Raw genomic sequence first — 22,471 nt, 5'->3', positions numbered from 1 at the left:
TTTGGAGGAGGATAGCTCTATACCTAAACAACACTTCAAATTTATATCAATAAGTGAAGTTGAGGGCATGAAAATAAATTCTATAGTTGATATCATTTGTTTTGTTTTATCAATTGATCCATCAAATATAATAATAAAAAATGATGTCACACAAACTCAAAAGAGAACTCTTTAGCTGGAAGGCATGTCATATTTCAAAGTGGAGTTGACAACGTGGGGTGGTTTTTACAATAAGGAAGACCAACAACTCCAATAACTATGTGATTGACGAACTTTGCTATAAAGGACAAACAAATTAGTGGTTTTGGTGGAAAATCTGTGAGAACAATCAACATAACCCAACTTATTATAATCCAAATCTTCTAGAGTTGTAGTAATTGAGATCCTGATTTGATACAAAAGGGAAGAATCTCGCTTCTCATTCTATTACAAAGGAAATCTCACCCTTTAGACAAGCTAGAATGTAGAAAACCGTGACACAAAATTAAGCATGAGGGACTTGGTAGATCTAATAAGCCTTATTAAATTGTGATAATAACTACCTTATCTTTCATAAAGGTCGATAATTTTTGTTATATAGTTTACCCCTCGAAAAGTGAAGGTAGACAAAGCAAAAATAAGGTGAACAATAATGGAAATGGCAATTAGTATTGTGAAAGATGTGATAAGAGTTTTCTTGAATGTGATTATATATATGCTTGAATACAAAATGCAAGACTATATAAATACATATTTAAATTTCAAGTGAAAAAAGAGACTTATAATGATGAACAAAGGGTAAAGTGCACTATCATAAGAACAAAAAAAATTGACCATGAATCTAAAAGAATTTTTTTATTAGATTTAATTGCTAAGCTCTAGGTTTTATAATAGTCAATTGCTTCTATGTATATGTTTCTTGTTAGAAAGATTTTCAAACATTTCAAATAAAATAATCAAATATGTCTAAGTTAGCTCATCCAATTTTTTGACAATTGATCAATGCAATAGAGCCTTTACATCACCAACAACTATTAGGTCCTATGAATTTCATGTATATTGTAGAAATTTACATAAACTTGTGAAATTGGATATTTTTAGTAATCTTATGTTTTTTATATTTATAATCTTTTTAATTTTTAAAATAGTAAATCTTATTATTTATATATTTATGAATATTAGATATTTTCAAATTTGTCTTCTCTCCATATATTTTACATAAATTGTTTTTAAAAAAGACAGGTTTGCTTGTTTAAATAATTGTATTATTTATTTGTCTTTTTTTTCAATTGAATATTTCTTCCATGAATTTCTATTATTAAACCATTATGCCATCATAATCTTTACCATTTCTTATTGCATTGTTTCAAATAATAATATTTAAACAAGTGCCATGTATTGGCGAGTACTTGCCTTCATAGTATTGTAATAAAAATATTTGTTGTAATTCTTAGTTATAATTTTGTATTATTGTTATTTTAAAATTATATTATTTTAATTATATTTTTGTAATACTAACTATAACTCTCACTTCAATAAAATAATATTAATAATTATATTATAACATAAACACTATAATGAAAATATAGATTTTTCTTAAGAATATAATCATAATTTAATTAAAAAATCTATATAATTATAATAATAAAATTGGCCATATTTATAATCTTCTCATATTTCTCCATATGTAATGTTTTTATATATTTTTTAATATCTATATGCACAAATGCGTTTTGCCCAATAATAATAATAATAATAATAAAATTGGCCTGTTAATGAGCCTTTATGGGTTAATCCATCTCCATTTAAGGTAAAAGAGGTTGAATGGACTAGACTAGATGCAGGACCGGTTAAAGTTAATTTTGATGGGGCTTCTACAAAAAACCTGGGGCCATCCTCGGTAGGTTGTGTGGTCAAGGATGAGTAGGGTAATCTACTAGCAATATGGAAAAACTCAAGGATGAGACCAATAATGAAGCTGAAGTCGGTGTGCCATTAATGACAGTCACTTTGGCAAGCGAGTTGTCGATATCTAATCTACATTTGGAGGGCGACTCTAAAATTATAGTCAATGGTATAGCTAAGGGAGATACAACGCATTGAAAATTTGATAAGAGTATTAAAATGGTAAGAGCCAAATTAGAGCCCAATTTTCAAATTTTAAGATAACTCATGTCAGGAGGGATGGAAATAAGGTGGCAAACACCTTATCGAAATAGGAAATTTCATTAAATGAAGTTAATGATGAATTGTGGTTGCTAGATTTTCAAAATTTGCAATTCGAGGCATGAGAGATACAATTGGGAGATTGAAGTGATGCACTATAATGGTAGGAGCAAATCAAGTGTCTGGGGTGTTAGTTAATGTGTGTGAAATAAGAATATGTGAAGAAAGAAGTTTTCATTGTATTTTCATATAATTTTTTTACTTTTGTTTGGGTGTGGAAGTGTTTTCTTCAGGAGTGCTGGAAATTAGAAAATGCACAGAGGTGGGAGATAGAGTGTCCATCCTCTCCTCAAAGTTGCTCTTCTATAGCTCAAGTTGCTTTGACAATAGGAAAAATGGAGGCCACTTTCAATCTTAGATCAAGGAAAACACAAATCTCCTTCATGGGGGAGATCACTAAATTGTGCTTATGGAATTATTCCAAATATGAGGACCCTATATTTTTTTAGTTCATAAGAATGCTTTTGGGAGATAATATTACAAAGGCAAAGCAAAATTATTGTTCTAATGTGGATATCACCTCTATGGTACTTTCCTAGTGTCTAGAGATAGGAATTAAGGAGGAAGGTTGGTGCATCTAGACTCCTGTGTGAAAATGGATTGGTGTTTGGGGTTTAGAGTATTCATAGCTATGACAAGACTAGACGAAGACTTTAGCTCAATGGTGTAGGGGAACTTAGGCAATTTTATTGTGACTGATTCTAGGAGATTGGAATCATGTTGTTTTGGTTTGTAATAAGGTCAAGAGGTCTTTGAATAAGTGCTCAAATGTTTGTAAGGACCATAAGAGTACTGTTTGGCCAATTTTGGCATATGAGCTCTTAAGGGTGCCAAGTAGAGCGCTTAGTAGAATAAGTTATTAATGAGTTAGAATAGGGTGATTTGTTATGGTTTAGGGGTTTTTAGGGTCATTTGAATCATTTGGAAGTGACCTAGGTTGGATTTGAGCAAAGTTGCTCACCTATGCAAAAAGTTATAAAAAGTTGCTCATAGCAACTTTGCAACATTTGCACTTTCATTAACCAACGGATAGTTGGTTGTCTTTTTCAGTTAAAGGCATTTTTAACCAACCCAAGACCGATATAAGGCTTGGTAAAATCAATGAGAATGGTTGGTTGAAGAATTGAAACAAGAAGAGCAAGTTTAGCCTTTCAAAATTTGAGTTTTCAGCGAGCATTGTTGTTTTTGATTGGTTTTGTACGGTATGTACGAACTTTGAAGCCCAGAACAAGGCATGGAATAATAGTGCAGTGACATATCTTTCATTTTTAGGTGGTTTGAAGTGTTGTAGATTGCAAGTTATTGGCATTTTGGTGCATGCGGGTTCTTAAGACCTAAAAACTAGGGTTTGAGGACTCTATGGCCCCTACCTAGCATTCCATGGTGGATTTCCATATTGAAGCCTTATGGAATGTTAGGTGGCCTTGTATATAATGTTTTATTTTTGGTTTTAAGAAAAGGGAGGATAAATTTTCGATTTACCACCATACCCTAGGCTTGGCACGTTGAGTTGGCAAACATTGGGGATTATGAACAACAGGCCCTAGATGGGTAAATCTGATGGATGGGATTAAGAATAGGTTGGATTGGACATCCTCATGGATGTACAGGCCTATAAAAATCATCAGAATCCTTGAGCAATTGAACTGGTGAAGACATTCAAGCAAATCCCTATTTTGTAGGCTTAAAAGGAGGGAATTAGGCCTAGTAAGGGTTAGGGTGGTTAGAGACCAAACCCATGTCCAATTTTGTGATATTGTATGAAGATTCCAAAAGGGTATCTAAATAGCTAAAGATTTCATAGGGGTGTTCATGACTTCTAATAGATAATTGCAAAATACCTTGTAGGTAGGGTTAATTGTACTAGATCTCCTAGTAGGCCTAAAAGAGCAGATCAGCCCTAAAGCTTGGAATCGGTAAACCCTAATGTCCTAAAGGAAGGGATAGGGTTGGAAAACTAAGTAAAATAATCCCTAAGGGAGTTTTTCATGTGTGGGTGAAGATCCTATAGTAGAGGGGGGTTGGCTCTTGGTTAAGGAGTGAGAAGGTGTTGGGAAGGAAGGTCTCTATTAAGGAGTGTTGGACACTCACAAAACAAGAGGTGGTCACCTTAGTGTAAGGACCTTGGGAAGGTCAATAAGAGTGTGCCCTACAACCCTTGGAGGGTTGGAAAGTGTGGAACCATTGGATGGTTCAAGAGACATCTTGAAGAGACCTCAAGTCTAAGCCAACCTATTAGAAGAGCCTAACCACTCTACATCAGATTGGTATCAGAGCCACTTGATTGAACAAAGTGGTGTATGTCAGACCAAGAGGTAGATTCATAAGCCAGCAACATGCCACCTAAGGCAATGAGTCAAGATTCTATTAGGAAATTGGTCTAAGACATGCTTAGTGAAGCCCAGGAGCAAGACACCAAGAAAGGTAAGGGCAAGATCACAGAGTGGGGTGATGAAATTGATGATGAAGATGCAGATGTGTAGGAGTGATGATTGAAAAGAAGGAGTTGGACAAAGATCAAAAAATCTTTTTGGATGCCCTTAAATGACTCAACAAAGATAGCCTAGATGGTTTACCGGTCTATAGGGGAAGCCTAAATGAAGAAGAGCTATTGGATTGGATAGAAGCTTTGAACAATCATTTTGAACACAAGGAGGTTGAAAAAGAAAAGAGGGTCAATATGGCTAAGAAAAAGTTGAAAGGATTAGCTCTAGTGTGGTGGAACATGATGCAAGAAGAAAAGGAACAAACTGGCAGAAATAAGATCAACTCTTAGGAGAGAATGAAGATCAAAATCAAAACTCAATTCCTACCTCTAGATTATGAGGTGCAAATGCACAAGAAGTTGATGAGTTTGAAGCAAAGAGAAATGGATGCGAGTTCCTACACAGAGGAGTTCAACAAACTAACTCTAAGAGAAAGGAAGCAAGAGGAAGAAGTGGAGAAGGTAGCAAGATACCTAAATGGCCTTAGACAAAACATTCAAGATGAAATCACATGATGGCACCTGAGATAGTCCATAAGTGTTTCTAGTTGTCTTTGAGAGCAGAGGACAAGATCAAGAGGAAAGGTGAGTTAAATCAAAGAGGTAGAGGTGGAAGAGGATTCAGAGGAAGAGGCACCTTTGGAAGGGGTCATAACTCTGGCAAGAATGAAGAAGGCAATCAATCTGAAAAATAGTGGGGATAACTTCAACAAGAGTGGTCAGTTTAGAGGAAACTCTAGAGGAATAAACAACTTTAGAGGCATTTTTGGAACTCAAGGAAGAGGACCCACAATATTCATTGTCATCAAGTGGGCCACACAATGAACCGATGTCCTGAAAAGACTTCTAGTTATTATGTAGGTGAAAGGAGAACTCAATTGGTGCAGGAGGAAGACAATTAAAGTGTTACCTCACTAATCAACAAAGCTGGACTAGTCTTAGATGGAGAGAATCTGATGCTAAGAAGAACCTTGTTGAAGGTACCACAGGCCAAAGAACCTACTCAAAGGATGACAGTTTTTAAAACCACTTGCAGATGACATGGTAAGATTTGTAAGGTCATAGTGGATTCAGGGTCTACTGAGAACATTGTAGTAGTTGAGATGGTAGACAAACTCAAGTTGAAAAGGTTGTCACACACCAATCCCTATAAGGTATCATGGTTGAGTAAAGGACAACATGTGTTAGTTGATGAGCAAGATTGGGTAGACTTTGAAATTGGAGAGTATAAGGATAGAGTACTATGTGATATACTACCCATGGATGCATGCAATTTTTTGCTTGGACGCCCTTGGAAATATGATTTCAAAGCCATACATGATGGGGAGAAGAATTCTTATGTTATCACCAAGGAAGGAAGGAAGTTCCAAATGGATCCTTTGGTTGTTCAGGGAGAATAAAGACATGTAGGTTCAAATGTTATGTTTCTTAGTGGGAAGGAGTTCCTAAAGGTGTTGAAGCATGAAGGGGACCAAGGATGTGCCATTATAGTGAAACCAAAAGAAGAGGCAAAGACTGAACCCAAACTAGTGATACCTCAAGAAGTGAAGACCTTGTTGGACCAGTACAAAGACATTGTTGTAAATGAGATACCGGATGCTTTATCCCCATACATAGATGTGAACCATCAAATATACCTCCTACCCAGAGCTACCTTGCCAAACAAAGCTGCTTACAAAATGACACCTACTCAAAATGAGGAAATAGCAAAACAAGTGCAGTAATTTCTAGATAAGGGGTTGATAAAGAAGAGTTTAAGCCCATGTGCGATACCTACTATTTTGGTACCTAAGAAAGATGGCAAATGGAGATTGTGCACTAACTCAAGGGCCATAAACAAGATTACAATTAGATATCGGTTTCCAATGCCAAGAATTGAGGACCTAATGGACTACCTAGGTGGAGCTTGTTACTTTCCAAAGGTGGATTTGAAATTAGGTTACCATAAAATAAGGATTAGGGCTAGAGATGAGTGGAAAATAGCCTTTAAGACCAATGAGGGGCTCTATGAATGGTTGGTGATGCCCTTTGGGCTCACAAATTCACCTAGAACCTTCATGAGACTCATGAATGAAGTGCTTGCTGAGTTTATTGGTAAATTTGTGATTGTTTATCTTGATGACATTCTAATTTTTAGTAGGTTAAGGGAGGAGCATATCAGACATTTGGATCAGGTCCTGAGGAGGCTACATCAAGATAAGTTGATGATCAACTTAGACAAGTGTGAGTTCTTCAAAACTGAACTAGTATATCTTGGTTTTGTAGTTTCTCAAGGTTATTTCAAAATGGATCCAGAAAAGGTAGATGCAATAGTTAATTGGCCTACTCCTAAGTCAATAGGAGATGTGAGAAGTTTTCATGGATTAGCTTCTTTCTATAGGAAGTTTATTAGAGGGTTTAGCCATGTATGTGCACCTATATTGAACACCATCAAAGATGGAATGAAATGTCAGTTTAAGTGGACTAGTGCAACAGACAAGGGGTTTGAGTTGTTGAAACAAAAAGTAGTAGAACTACCTTATCTTAGGCTCCCTGATTTCAATTAGCTCTTTACTGTGGAGTGTGATGCTAGCAAGCTGGCAATAGGAGCAGTTTTTAGTCAAGAAGGTCATCCGGTAGATTTTTTCTCTGAGAAGCTCAGTGAGGCAAAACAAAAGTATTCTACCTATGTCCTAGAGTTGTATGCCATGGTACAAGCACTTAAGAAATGGTGGCATTATCTGCTCCTTAAGGAATTCATAGTCTATACTGATAACCATGCACTTAACTTATTGAATGGAGAGGAGATGTTTCACCAAAGACACCTCAAATGGGTTGAGCACTTGTAGGCCTATACTTTTTCCATCAAACACAAGAAAGGAGTCACCAATAAGGTAGCAGATGCCTTAAGTAGAAGAGTTCTTACCATCCAAGAAGTGCAACTCCAAAGTGTGGGGTTAAGTGATCTCAAAGACCTATACCAAGGTGACAAGGATTTTGGTGAAGCATATAATGTTTGCACCAAGTTTACTAATGTTTGTCATGTTGCATATTTTGATTTTATGTTGCAGGAAGGCCTTTTGTTTAAAGGACACTTACTTTGCATACCACAATTCTCTATGAGAGACAATATCATCAAGGAGAAGCATCAAGGCAACTTAGGAAAATATTTTGGTCTTGACAAGACCTTAGAGCATGTTGGATGGTTCTATCATTGGCCTATACTTCAGTCAAATGTTAGAAGGTTTGTGGAGGAATGCCCTATATGTCAGAGAGCTAAAGGAACCTCCAACAATGCAAGTTTATATCAACCATTGGCCATACCAACCAGACCTTGGGAATGTTTGAGCATGGATTTTGTTGGTATTATGGATATGTTTCTTGGTTTTGTCATTGATGTCAAAACTTATAAACACTTATCCTTCTGGAGATCTTTGATTATGTTCACTGTCAAGTTCAGTGACTTATGCACAGTCACCGATATTTGGTTCATCGGCAGGTTATATTGTTCACCGACACTGAGGATAACTTGTTATCATCTGGAGATCACTTGGTTATGTCGAAGACATGGTTTGGACACTTTTTTTGAAGATTTGGTTAATGGTCTAATCGGGTTGACATATTTGTTGTTACTGGCAAATTGGTCTAGGTTATGGACCGACATGCATTATCTATTCCAGATCAACATGACACGCTATGGAGATAGTTTAATCAATTAATATTGTTGTTGAGCCGACATGATGCATTGCATCTTGACTTGTTGTAATTGATTTTATTGTAATATTCTTAGTGAGCTGACCTACACATTTGGTCTTAGGTTTTGGTATATATGTAAGATCTCAATTGTGAGATTAATATAGAGGTGGTGGTAATAAGGTATTATAAGGTTGTGATATTTGGTATATGCGAATATAAGCAGAGCTACTCACGCAGTCATCATTTGAAGATTCAAGAAAGGTTTGAAGAAGACAATAAGAGCTTAACCGATACTAAATCTAGCATTAGAGATGCTACCTTGAGTAGTACATTATCATTGGATTTAATCATCCAATTGTAGTCAGTGTGACTCCTATTTTGTGATTGAGCAATGAGCTCTAGGCAGCTGGCCTTTCTGCATGTGCAGACCCCATTTATAAGCACATACTATTTGCAGTAGTATCATCTGATTGTGGGTAAGGTTTCCCACCATGGTTTTTCCCCTTACAAGGTTTCCACGTACAAATCTATGTGTTATGTGTTTTGCATATTGTCTCTCTTTCTGTTTCATGCATTAAGTTTCACCAGTACTGTTATTAACTGTTAACCTGTTTACAGGTATTAAGTTTCAAGTTTGGTTAAAGTTGTATTTGAGATAAAATTATTAGACAATTGATTCAACCCCCCTCTCAATTGCCTCCGGGTCCTAACAATTGGTATCAGAGCGAGGTCCTCTTTTTGAAAAAGTTTAACAACTTGAGGAGATTCTATGGCAACTAACTATTTCAGGAAGGACAGTCTGAAACTTGATGAAACTAACTATGGTACATGGAAGATCAGGATGGAGACACATCTAAATTGCATTAGAAAAGACATATGGGATGTTACACATAATGGTTATGTTGGTCCTACACAAGGTCAACCTAATCCACCTACATTGGCTAAGGATCAAGAAAATGATTGCAAAGCAAGAGAAGCACTTTTGAGCACCTTGTCAGATAAGCAAATCATGGGATTATCAGATCGATCTACTACTAAAGCTATTTGGAATAAGTTAGAAACATTGAACGAAGGAGATACCATTGTCAAATTTGCAAAACTGGAATGCTTCCAGGTCAGGTATGAAAATTTGAAAATGGAAGAAGATGAAAGAATTTTTGCTTTTATGGAAAGGGTTAATGAAATTGTTTTGGGAATACAATGCTGTGGAGGTTACTTAAGTGAAGATGAAATTATTTATAAAGTTTTAAGAGCATTGCCAGTGGCATACAAAATCAAAGTAACTGCTATTAATGAGTTAAGAACTATGCCTAATACATCAGTATCTAGAGATACCTTGGTTGGAAAACTTTCAACATTTGAGCTTGAAGAGTTTGGTCCCGTTGCTACAATTAAGATAGATTTAGCTTTCAAAGCATCATCATCTATAGCATCTTCATCATCAGCTGATAAATCTGATTGGAAAGCACTCTATGCAAAAGAACTTGAAGAAATCAGAAGGGAAAATGAAGAACTTGAAGAGCTTGAAGCACTATTTGCAAGGAAAATGCCAAAAGGTCCTATTGGAAGTAAGTATGAAGGTAAAGCTCCTTTTAAATGTTTTAACTGTAACAAAATTGGTCATATGGCATCTAGATGTCCGGACAGACATGCAAGATTGAGAGAAGAAGCTAAAAGAACATATAAGCCTAACCCTGAATATCAGAGATACATATTTAAGAAGAATAGAGACAAATCATGTTACTATGTTGATGAAGGAGTTACTGATGATTCTAATGAAGAACCAGGAGACAATGGATGAGATTTTATTGCAATAACTGAAGATCAATCGACACCTACTATTCCACCGGTAGAACAGGCCCTGGCAGCTAAAATTCAAGAAAAGGATGAATGGATTATAGATTCTGGATGTTCACATCACATGACTGGTGATAAAAGTAAATTCTTATCTTTTCAGGAATACAATGGAGGTCTAGTAAGATTTTGAGATGAAAAAGCTTGTTTGATAAGAGGAAAATGCACTATATCTTTTGATGGTAAGCATAATACAGACAATGTTTATTATGTTGAAGGTTTGAAGCACAATATTTTGAGTGTTGGTCAATTAGCTGAAAAATGATTTCAGTTACAATTCAAGAATGGTAAATATAAAATCATGAATAGAATTGGTTTGGAAGTTGCAAACGGTAATTAGACTAGAGGTAATATCTTTCATTTAAATAAAAATGAAAAGACATGCTTGATTGCACATATTGATGAAAGTTGGTTGTGGCATAAAAGACTTTGTCATGTAAATTTTGATTGCATTATGAAGATTAGTTCATCTAAGGCAGTAAGGGATTTACCTAAGATTGTAAAACCTCATAATCCGGTATGTAAGGAATGTCAATTGGGAAAGAAAGTTAGAACAACTTTCAAAAGTATTTTTGAGAAAACCAATAATGTTCTTGATTTAATTCATACTGACTTATGTGGTCTAGCAAGAACAAGAAGTCTACAGGGAGATGGATACTTTATGCTAATCATTGATGATTATTCTAGAATGTGTTGGGTTACTTTTCTCAGGGAGAAATTAGAAGCTTTTGGGAAATTAAAATTATTCAAGGCACTTGTAGAGAATGAAACCAACAAGAAAATCAAATGTTTAAGATCAGATCAAGGAGGTGAATTTACATCTAAGGAGTTCAATAAATTTTGTGAAGTAAATGGAATTAGAAGACAACTATTAGCACCCCGGACACCTCAGCAAAATGGAGTTGTGGAAAGGATGAATAGAACTATTCTGGATGCAACTAGAAGCATGATATCAGAAGAAAATCTACCTCATATGTATTGGAGAGAAGCAGTGAATACAACGGTTTACACTTTCAACAAAGTTCACATCAAAGGTGAAATCGGTAAGACACCCTATGAATTATGGTTTGGTTATATTCATACTCTTAAGTACTTCAGAATATTTGGAAGCAAATGTTACATTAGGAGAGATGAGTATATTGGGAAATTTGATCCTAGAAGTGATGAAGGAATATTTCTTGGATATTCATCTAAAAGCAAAGCATATAGATGTTTTAATAAGAGATTGCAAAAAATCATTGAGACTGCAAATGTGAAGATTGATGAACACTTTAGAAAAGATTCAAGGTCTATGGATTCAGAACTGACAGTTGAGATAGTCACAAATGAACCTATACAGAATGCACCGGTATAGAATGTTGATCCAGTCACACCGGCATCATCAGAGAATTCCACAGTGACTAAAGAATAGTAGCAAGTGAGCACTCCCAGGTATGTAAGATTGAATCACTCTGAAAGTCAGATAATTGGGAATAAGTATCAAGGAGTTATGACTAGAGGACGACTGACAAATGAAGAGGTATGTTTAATTTCTCAAATTGAACCAACATCTATTACTAAGGCATGTGAAGATAAACATTGGATTAAGGCTATGGAAGATGAATTAGAGAAAATTGAAAAGAACAATACATGGACATTGGTTCCCCAACCTAAAAATAAAAATCTAATTGGAAATAAATGGGTATTCAAAAATAAACTTAATGAAGATGGTAAGGTAATAAAAAATAATATGTTAAATGTGCATTTCTAAATGGTGATCTTGAAGAGGAAGTTTACATTGAACAACCCGATGGATTTTCATTGACAAATGATAAAGATATGGTTTGCAGGTTAAGGAAAGCTTTATATAGTTTAAAGCAAGCTCCTAGAGCTTGGTATGCTAGATTGGACAAATATCTTATGAAACTTGGTTACACTAAAGGTAATGCTAACAACAACTTATATTTCAAAGTGACTAATGAAGACATTTTGGTTATTGAAGTTTTTGTTGATGACATCATTTTTGAAGGAGAAGATGGATTGTGTAAAGACTTTTCTAACAAAATGCAGGAAGAATTTGAAATGTCTATCATTGGAGAGATAAAATTCTTTTTAGGATTGCAAATTTCTCAGACTTATAAAGGTATATTCTTATGTCAATGAAAATACTTGAAGGAATTATTGAAGAAATTTGGTATGGAAAACTCTAAACCAGTAAGTACTCCTATGACTACAACTGATAAACTATCATTGAAGGATGAATCAGCTCCTGTTAATCTGACAAGATACAAATCCATGATTGGAGGTTTACTGTATTTGACACAAACAAGACCTGATAATGAATGCAGTATGTATTGTTTCAAGATTTCAGGGTAATCCTAGAGAAAATCATGAATCAACAGTGAAAAGGATTTTTCGGTATTTACAAGGCACAACAAATCTTGGTTTATGGTATCCTAAAGATGAAAATTTTGAGTTATGTGCATACACTGATGCTAATTGGGTAGGAGATGTAAATGACTTTAAGAGCACCATCGGTGGGGAATTATTTCTTGGTAGCAGATTGATTTCATGGTTGAACAAGAAACAAAGTTGTACATCATTATCAACAGCTGAATCAGAATATGTTGTAGCAGCAACTAATTGTACTCAGGTATTATGGATTAAGAAAATGTTGAAGGACATAAAGGTAAAATGCAAAGAACCTATAATTATCTATTGTGATAATTCAACAACAATTGATATATCTAAGAATCTGGTATTTCGCTCTAAAACTAAACATGTTTCTATCAAATAGAATTTTCTGAAAGAGAATGTTGAAGCAAAAGAAGTGAAATTGGTTTATGTGAATACTAAAGAGTAGATTGTAGACATCTTTACTAAGCCTTTGCCTAAGGAAACTTTTGAATATCTTAGAGAACAACTTGGGGTGATACTCTCACTAGTAGAGACTTAGACAGTTGATGCTTGGCATCAAACCGACAGAATTTATAGAGGAACTTTTTTCCGGCTTTGATGGAGGAGAGCTACTTCTCAGGGGGAGTAGTTGGATAAGCTGGTATTTGTAACTGGTTGTATCTAGTAATTGCATTACTTTGGCATTTGATGTCAAAGGGGGAGAGATATCTATGGAAAAACACATTATCCTTTGGGGAGAGATTTTTACTTTCTGCATTTACATTTTAATTTTTGGTATTGATCTATTCTGGAGATTGTTGGTTTTTGGTTTATTGGCATTTATGCTTTGGCACTTAGATGGTTTTTCCATCTTGTGTTGCCATCAATGCCAAAGGGGGAGATTGTTGGTATCATGGATATGTTGCTTGGTTTTGTTATTGATGTCAACACTTACCAACACTTATCCTTCTGGAGATCTTTGATTATGTTCACTGACAAGTTCAGTGACTTATGTATAGTCACCAGTATTTGGTTCACCGACAGGTTATATTGTTCACCAACACTGAGGATAACTTGTTATCATCTGGAGATCACTTAGTTATGTCGATGACATGGTTTGGACACTTTGTTTTGAAGATTTGGTTAATGGTCTAATCGGGTTGACATATTTGTTGTTACCGGCAAATTGGTCTAGGTTATGGACCGACACGCATTATCTATTCCAGATCAGCACGACACGCTATGGAGATAGTTTAATCAATTAATATTGTTGTTGAGCCAACATGATGCATCGCATCTTGACTTGTTGTAATTGATTTTGTTTTAATATTCTTAGTGAGCCGACCTACACATTTGGTCTTAGGTTTTGGTATATATGTAAGATCTCAATTGTGAGATTAATATAGAGGTGGTGGTAATAAGGTATTATAAGGTTGTGATATTTGGTATATGCGAATATAAGCAGAGCTACTCACGCAGTCATCATTTGAAGATTCAAGGAAGGTTTGAAGAAGACAATTAGATCTTAACAGATACTAAATCCAGCATTAGAGATGCTACTTTGAGCAGTACATTATCATTGGATTTAATCATCCAATTGTAGTCAGTGTGACTCCTATTTTGTGATGGAGCAGTGAGCTCTAGGCAGCTAGCCTTTCTGTATGTGCAGACCCCATTTGTAAGCACATACTATCTGCAGTAGTATCATCTGATTGTGGGTAAGGTTTCCCACTGTGGTTTTTCCCCTCACAGGGTTTCCACGTACAAATCTCTGTGTTATGTGTTTTGGATATTGTCTCTCTTTCTGTTTCATGCATTAAGTTTCATCGGTACTATTATTAATTATTAATTTGTTTACCGGTATTAAGTTTCAAGTTTGGTTAAAGTTGTATACGAGATAAAATTATTAGACAACTGATTCACCACCCCCCCCCCCCCCCCTCTTAGTTGCCTTCGGGTCCTAACAGACTTTGTTCTTGGCTTTCCTAGGACTCCAAGAGGGTATGACAATGTTTTTGTCACAGTGGATAGATTCAGCAAGATGGCACACTTTGTGCCTTGCAAATGTACTAATGATGCCTCCTACATAGTAGGGTTATTCTTCAAAGATGTTGTGAGGATTCATGGTTTACTGCTTAGCATTGTGAGTGATAGAGACACTAAGTTTGTAAGCCACTTTTGGCAAACCTTATGGAAGAAACTAGGCACAAAAATTTCATTTTCATCAGCATACCATCCACAATCAGATGGTCAAACTGAAGTAGTTAATAGATCCTTATGCAACTTGTTGAGATGTCTCACCAAACAACATAGACAAGATTGGGATCTAGTATTGGGTCAAGCAGAGTATGCCTACAATGACTCGGTTAATAGGAGCACAGGTCGGAGTCCCTTTGAGATAGTCTATGGATGTCATCCTAGGGGCATCTTAGAGCTTAGAGATCTCAGTTCTATGGACCATAGAAGTGCACAAGGGGAAAAATTTGCAGAAAATATAAAAGAGATACATGAGCAGGTCAAGAAGACATTGCAGCAGAATAATGAGAAGTACAAGGCACTAGCAGACAAAATAAGAAGTGAAGTACACTACAAGGTTGGTGATCTAGTGTTGGCCTACTTGAGGAAGGATGGACTACCGAAGGGACAACCTAGTAAGCTATGCATGGAGAAGATTGGACCTCTTAAGGTAATGTATAAGTTTGGCAATAATGCCTATGAGTTAGAGTTACCTCTAAACTTGGGCATATCCCCAATATTCAATGTATGTGATTTGTATCCATACAAAGGGTCTCAGACAACTACAAATCAAGAAGAAACTAGTGCTATTGAATATGTAGAATGGTTAAAAGATTTATCTCCAAGCCAACCAGTCACATTAGAATGCATTTTGGATTCTAAGGTTGTGAAAAAGACTAGGAAAGGAGTCTATAAAGACTACCCGATCAAATGGATAAGACTACCAGAGTCAGAGGCTACATGGATGTTAGAGAGAGATATATTACAACATGGTACCATTGTTCAAGCCTTATCCACTCAAGAGACTTGAGTTCTTCTTACCCCCGAAGCATGGTGTAGGGGCACTTAGGCAATTTTGTTGTGATTGATTCAAGGAGTTTGGAATCATGTTTTTTTGGTTTTTAATAAGGTCAAGAGGTCTTTGAATAAGTGCTCAAATGTTTGTAAGGACCCTAAGAGTACTGTTTGGCCAATTTTGGCATATGAGCTCTTAAGGGTGCCAGGTAGAGAACTTAGTAGAATAAGTTATTAATGAGTTAGCATAGTGTGATTTGTTATGGTTTAGGGTTTTTTAGGGTCATTTGAATAATTTGGAAGTGACCTAGGTTGGATTTGAGCAAAGTTTCTCACCTATGCAAAAAGTTGTAAAAAGTTGCAAAAGTTGCTCATAGCAACTTTGCAACATTTGCACTTTCATACACCAACGGCTAGTTGGTTGTCTTTTCAGTTAAAGGCATTTGTAACAAAACCAAGAATGATATAAGGCTTGGGAAAAATGATGAGAATGGTTGGTTGAAGAATTGAAACAAGAAGAGCAAGTTTAGCCTTTCAAAATCTGATTTTTCAGCGAGCATTGTTGTTTTTGATTGGTTTTGTACAGTTTTTATGGACTTTCAAGCCCAGACCAAGGCATGGAATAATAGTGGAGTGACATATTACATTTGTAGGTGGTTTGAAGTTTTGAAGTGTTGTAGATTGCAAGTTATTGGCATTTTGGTGCAGGCGGGTTCTTAAGACCTAAAAACTAGGGTTTGAGGACTCTATGGCCCCTAACTAGCATTCCATGGTGGATTTCCATACTGAAGCCTTATGGAATTTGAGGTGGCCTTATATATAATGTTTTCTTTTTGGTTTTAAGACAGGGGAGGCTAAATTACCGATTTGCCACCATACCCTAGGCTTGGCACGTTGAGTTGGCAAGCATTGGGGATTATGGACAGCAAGCCCTAGATGGGTAAATCTGATGGATGTGATTAAGAATAGGTTGGATTGGACATCCTCATGGATGTAAAAACCTGTAACAATCATCAGAATCCTTGAGCAATTGGATTGGTGAAGACATTCAAGCAAATCCCTATTTTGTAGGCTTAAAAAGAGGGAATTAGGCCTAGTAAGGGTTAGGGTGGTTAGAGACCAAGCCCATGTCCAATTTTGTGATATTGTATGAAGCTTCCAAAAGGGTATCTGAATAGATAAAGAGTTCATAGGGGTGTTCAGGACTTCTGATAGATAATTGCAAAATACCTCGTAGGTAGGGCTAATTGTACTAGGTCTCCTAGTAGGCCTAAAAGAGCAGATCAGCCCTAAAGCTTGGAATCAATAAACCCCAGTGTCCTAAAGGAAGGGATGGGGTTGGAAAACTAAGGTAAATCATCCCTAAGGGGGCTGGTCATGTGTGGGTGAAGATCCTATAGTAGAGGGGGGTTGGCTCTTGGTTAAGGAGTGAGAAGGTGTTGGGAAGGAAGGTCTCTATTAAGGAGTGTTGGACACTCACATAACAAAAAATGGTCACCTTAGTGTAAGGACCTTGGGAAGGTCAGTAAGAGTGTTCCCTACAAACCTTGGAGGGTTGGAAAGTGTGGTACGATTGGATGGTTCAAGAGACAGCTTGAAGAGACCTCAAGTCTAAGAAAACCGATTAGGAGAGCCTAACCACTCTACATCACTCAAGGACGCAGTGGGCTGCAGGCTATAGGTTTTACACTTCCTCTTTGGCTATTTATGATATGCAACTTTGAAGTTAATAAAGATAATAGACGAGTTGAGGCGACAATTAGTTTTAGGTTCATAAAATAATATAATCAGGATAGGGAGAAGGCAATATGAGATAAGGAAGAAGGAGGGCCAAAGGAAAAGGGCAAGAATACCAAAATTTCAAAGAAGGATTATTGGGTTCGCAACCAAATAAGGCTTGAATTTCCAATTGATTAGGTTTTTGGTCTAATTTTTGTTTGGTCTTCATAGAAAATTGTAATGTTTATATTATAATGTAAGACTATCTTAGTTCTAGGTTAGCGGTTGATATTAGTAGGGTGGTGTTTGTTTGATAGATAATAGTTTGGTATGGTAAATGGGTAAAAATGAAGGTTTTGATGGTGTAGTTGGAACTAGATTTGAAGATATATGCTAACTTTTTACTAATAACATAATATAAATATATATCTTTACCAATAAAAATAATTATAATAATAAAATCAATTTAAAATTTAATTATTAATTATTATTTTACGATTATATATATTTTTAATTATATTTATGAAATATTTGATTATAACTCATCTTAATAAAGTAACTATTACTAATCATAAAATTATATAAAATAAACAATAGAGTGAAAATATATGTTTTTTGGAATTTGATTGATGGAGCCGTGCACAGAGGGTTGCTGTGCTCAGGGTAGGGCATCGAAGCCCTAGGTCGTGATAAGCGTCTGCGTGTTGGTGCGTGGGTGGGAGGGAGGTGAGTGCTGGTGCAGGGAGGGGCTACTCTCAAGGTTGCAGGTACTGGTGGAGGTTCGGTAGCTGTGGGAGATGGGTTGGTGTTGCATGAGGCAGGGGCTCGGGGCGTCCTGCGGATTCGTAGTTTGCCTACGAGGAAGGGCAGTGGGGGTCCGATCTTCCCTGTGGTGGAGCTTGGAAGGGGGGGGTGTTTGGTACCTTGCAGGGGTGTGTGGATCCCTTACTCTTTTCTTTTCGAGGTGTGGTCTTTTCGTGAGGTGCTATGTCTAGTATTGGTGCAGAGGCCTCAAAGGCGTCTCCCGACATGGAGATTTCCGTGCTACGGTGGGTTTAACATCCCTATCCAAAAGTGTCAAGACCTTTGATAATAACCTTTTTGCCTCAGATTCAGGATTTGGTAGTGTTGGTGGCCCTCAGATTACAAAGATTAATGGTTGTCTGGAGAGGTGCAGTGAGAGGCCAAGGTTGGTTATTCCTCCAGAGATGATAGCTGAAGATGTTGAATACTTTTCAAAACACTCATTATATTGCAAGTTTTTGGGGATGAGGGTTTCTTTGCAATTTTTGGAGAACTGGGCTCAGAGGACTTGGGCACTGGAAGGGGAAATGGAGATTATGTTGCTGGCAACAACTACTTCATGGTTACATTCAACTGCATGGAGGATCTCAATAGGGTCTTTGAAGGAGGGTCGTATTTTTACAACCAGGTGAGGTTGTTCATCAAACCTTGGCATGTGGGGTTTAACCCTTTGGAGGAGCTCCCGAATAGGGTCCAATGTGGGTTCGTTTACTGTGTTTTTTGGTGGAATGTTGTTGGGAGGATGTGTTGCGGATGCTCGCTTTAGTGCTTGGGAGGCTAGTTGGATTCTCAACGCAAACTTTGGGGAGAAAGGTAATGACTTTCATCCGTATCTATGTTGAAATTGATCTTAGTAAACACCTGCTAGATGCTATAGATATGTGTGCGGGTTCTTATTCTTGGGTTCAGCAGTTGGTGTTAAGGAATATAGATCAGTGATAGAGAAAACAATAGTGTAATACTATATAGTAAGAACAAACTTTCTATGTGATCGCTGATATGAATATATTGACCACTGTTATATATGTATGATTCTGTCAAATAATATTTCATGAATATTATCGACCGCTTATTGTATCATGAAATTGCCACTATTATTGATATCATTCACAACAAGCGTCGATATCGTTGTATATGTATAATGGTGAAAGGTCATGTCTACATAGGGGCATGACTTCTACGTGGCTTTATGCCACATAGAGTCACGACCCTACGTAAACATAACTCTTCACATGCATTAGTCATCGTTCATTAGTTATTAGTTATGTATCAAAACATTTACAGTGCTTGATACTATCAGGCTTAACAATAATGCTTCGACTTCAACATTCATCAGATAATGCAACAATGATAATCATTGATTTGCCGTAAGCAATTGATACTATATATATATATATTTTGCTTGCTTCAATCCAAATGAGGCTACATCCTTAACACTCCCTCTTAGCAAAACAGGATTGAAATTCATAATTAAGTTTAAGGAACAACATTCTAGATATATATTCATCATTCACTTAGTAATGCTTACCAGTGAGATACTTCATATCTTAGGGAGATATGGATTATTTGATATCCAACACTCTGGGACAACAACTACATGAAGTCTTATAAGATAACGACCTTGACCCTAGTGACAACTATAAAATTGTCATTATCACAGGTGCAATAATTTTAGTATCATAACATCCAACACATTCCGGGACAACAAATTAATGTAGTCAATCATGATATGATTGTTATCATAATTTTTGACACATTTCAGAACAACACTTAATGACAACAAATCAATAACTCAACATAACAAATTTAGTATCAAGATTTTCGGCACATTCCAGGACAACAACTTATTGTAGTCAATCTTGATAATAGATCAGGCTATTGTGAAGGTTGTCACCTTACAATAGCAATCTTACACATACATCACATGAAAGATCATCACCTTTCATGACATAACACATACATGCAATATTGCATCCAAGATATTCATGAATATATCAAATTACATATGACTAAGATTCAATATCAGAAATTTCAATTATAATTTAGTCATACCAAGTTTAGCTTTAAAGTACTCCACTTTCAACTTTGCAAGAGGTTTGGTGAATATGTCGACACTTTTCTCTTAAGTGTTGATGTAGGTAATTTGATAACATCTCTGTCTACCATATCTCTTATGTAATGGTAAGGGATTTCTATATGCTTGGATCGATTATAAAAAACTGGATTTATAGAAAGTTTGATGCAACTTTGATTATCATAGTGGATCACAGTGGGGTTCAGGGGCTTCCCAAATAGTCCAACTAGTAAATTCCTTAACCACACTACTTCACGAGCTCCCATGGAGGCAACCATATATTCAGCTTCAGTGGAGCTTTGAGCATCTGCTGATTGTTTTTTGCTCAACCAAGATATCATAGCTGATTGAAGACTAAAACAACACCCCGTTGTACTTTTACGATCAATGGAACTACCCGCCCAATTAGAATCAAAATACCCTTGGTTGGTGTTGTATCTCAACATTTTCATACTTCAGGCCAAGTCCAATAGTACCATGCAAGTATCTCAGAATATGCTTAGCAGCCATTAGGTGAATCTTCTTGGGTTCGCACATGAAATGAATTAACACATTAGTAGCGTAAGAAATATTAGGTCAAGTGTTTACCAAGTACATAAGATATCCAATAATTTGTCTATAGTAAGTAGGATCTGTAGGTTTTGAATCTACTACTTCACTTTTGAGCTTATGAAGATTTGTTTCCATTGGAGTGGATAGAGGTTTACAATCCATCATACCAAATTTGGTCAGGATATTAGTGGTGTATTTTCCTTGATTTCGGAAAATATAATTCTCTTTTTGCCATACTTCTAGACCCAGAAAATAGTGTAGAAGACCTAGATCCTTCATATCGAATTCAACCACAAGATCTTGTTTGCATTTTACAATAAGGTGATCTTGTCCTGTTATCAACAAGTCATCAACATAGAGAACAAGTATTAACATGTCACCATCTGATATTTTGAAGTATATGTTAGGATCTGATTCATTTTTGGAATATCCTAGCTTGGAGAGATAACTATCTATCCTTTCATACCATGCCCCGGGAGCTTTCTTAAGGTCGTAGAGAGCTTTTTTCAGTCTACACACATAGAGGTTTTTATCATGTGTAGCAAAGCCTTCAGGTTGTTCTATATATACTTCTTCCTCAATAACACCATTCAAAAAATGGTCTTTACATCCATTTGATGTATCTTCCACCTTTTAGACGTTGCAATGACAATAATTGTTCTTACAGAAGTATATCAAGCAACTGGAGCAAATGTCTCTTCATAATCAATTACAGCCTTTTGAGAAAACCCCCTGGCAACAAATCTAGCTTTGTGTTTTTCAATACTACCATCTAGTGCATATTTGATTTTGAATAACCACTTTGAAGAGACAACCGTTTTTTCTTTTGGTCTAGGTACAATGTCCCAGACATCATTTTTTAAGATAGATTGGTATTCCTCAATCATTGCATCTTTGCAAGCTTGACATGTTAAAGCCTCTTCAACATTTGATGGTTTAGATTTTGTAAGCTCGGTCATGAGTGTAACATAGCATGATTGACTTCTTGTTTTCTTATTCTCTCTGAAGATTTCATCAAGTTCCACATTGTTTTCTTCAATCATCTTTCTTGCCCATAGTGGTCTTTTCTTGTTGTTAGGATTTTCAACATTCTCAAAATTAGATGATTGAAGTTCATGATCTTCTATGCTATTCTCCCTCTGATTCTCAATTGTAAGATTTTCATCTGATTTTGTGGTTTGATCATCTTCTGCACTTAGAGAGAGTTTATAAGCAACATCTTCTTCAAATTTGACATCTCTACTGATTTCAATAGATATTCATCCTGGAATATAAACTTTGTATCCTTTAGTGGTTTCACTGTAGACAACAAATATGCCTTTCTTCCCAAAGGGTTCTAGTTTGGTCCTCTTTTCTTTAGGAACGTGAATATACATGTGGCAACAAAAGATTCTTAGATGGCTTAAATCTAGTTTATTCCCTATAAAGGCTTCTTCAGGTGTTATATTATCTAGGATTGAATGAGGGAATCTGTTTTGAATGTACACAACTATATTTGAGGCTTCAACCCATAATAAGATATGTAGATTTTGATCATGCATCATGGCTTTATTGGCTTCGATGATGGTTCTATTTTTCCTTTTTGCGACTCCATTCTATTGAGGATTATAAGGTATTGTACACTCCCTCTTAATCCCAATAGAAATGCAGAATTCTTTAAAATTTTTAGAGATATATTCACCCCCATTATCTGATCT

At 36.1% G+C, this 22,471-nt stretch overlaps 1 protein-coding gene across 1 annotated transcript; it reads left to right on the top strand.

Annotated features, from left to right (window-relative positions):
• The first annotated feature begins 15,047 nt into the window (after nt 1-15,047).
• LOC131858543 (uncharacterized) lies at nt 15,048-15,641 on the top strand. The gene has a single exon (XM_059211817.1). The coding sequence runs from the start codon at nt 15,048-15,050 to the stop codon at nt 15,639-15,641; it is 594 nt and encodes a 197-aa protein (XP_059067800.1).
• Nucleotides 15,642-22,471: the final 6,830 nt, after the last annotated feature.

The sequence above is a fragment of the Cryptomeria japonica genome, chromosome 9 (assembly GCF_030272615.1).
Source record: "Cryptomeria japonica chromosome 9, Sugi_1.0, whole genome shotgun sequence".
NCBI classification, from domain to species: domain Eukaryota; kingdom Viridiplantae; phylum Streptophyta; class Pinopsida; order Cupressales; family Cupressaceae; genus Cryptomeria; species Cryptomeria japonica.
The sequence above is the reverse complement of the archived record's forward strand: the minus strand, read 5'-3'. Positions and strand labels throughout refer to the sequence as shown.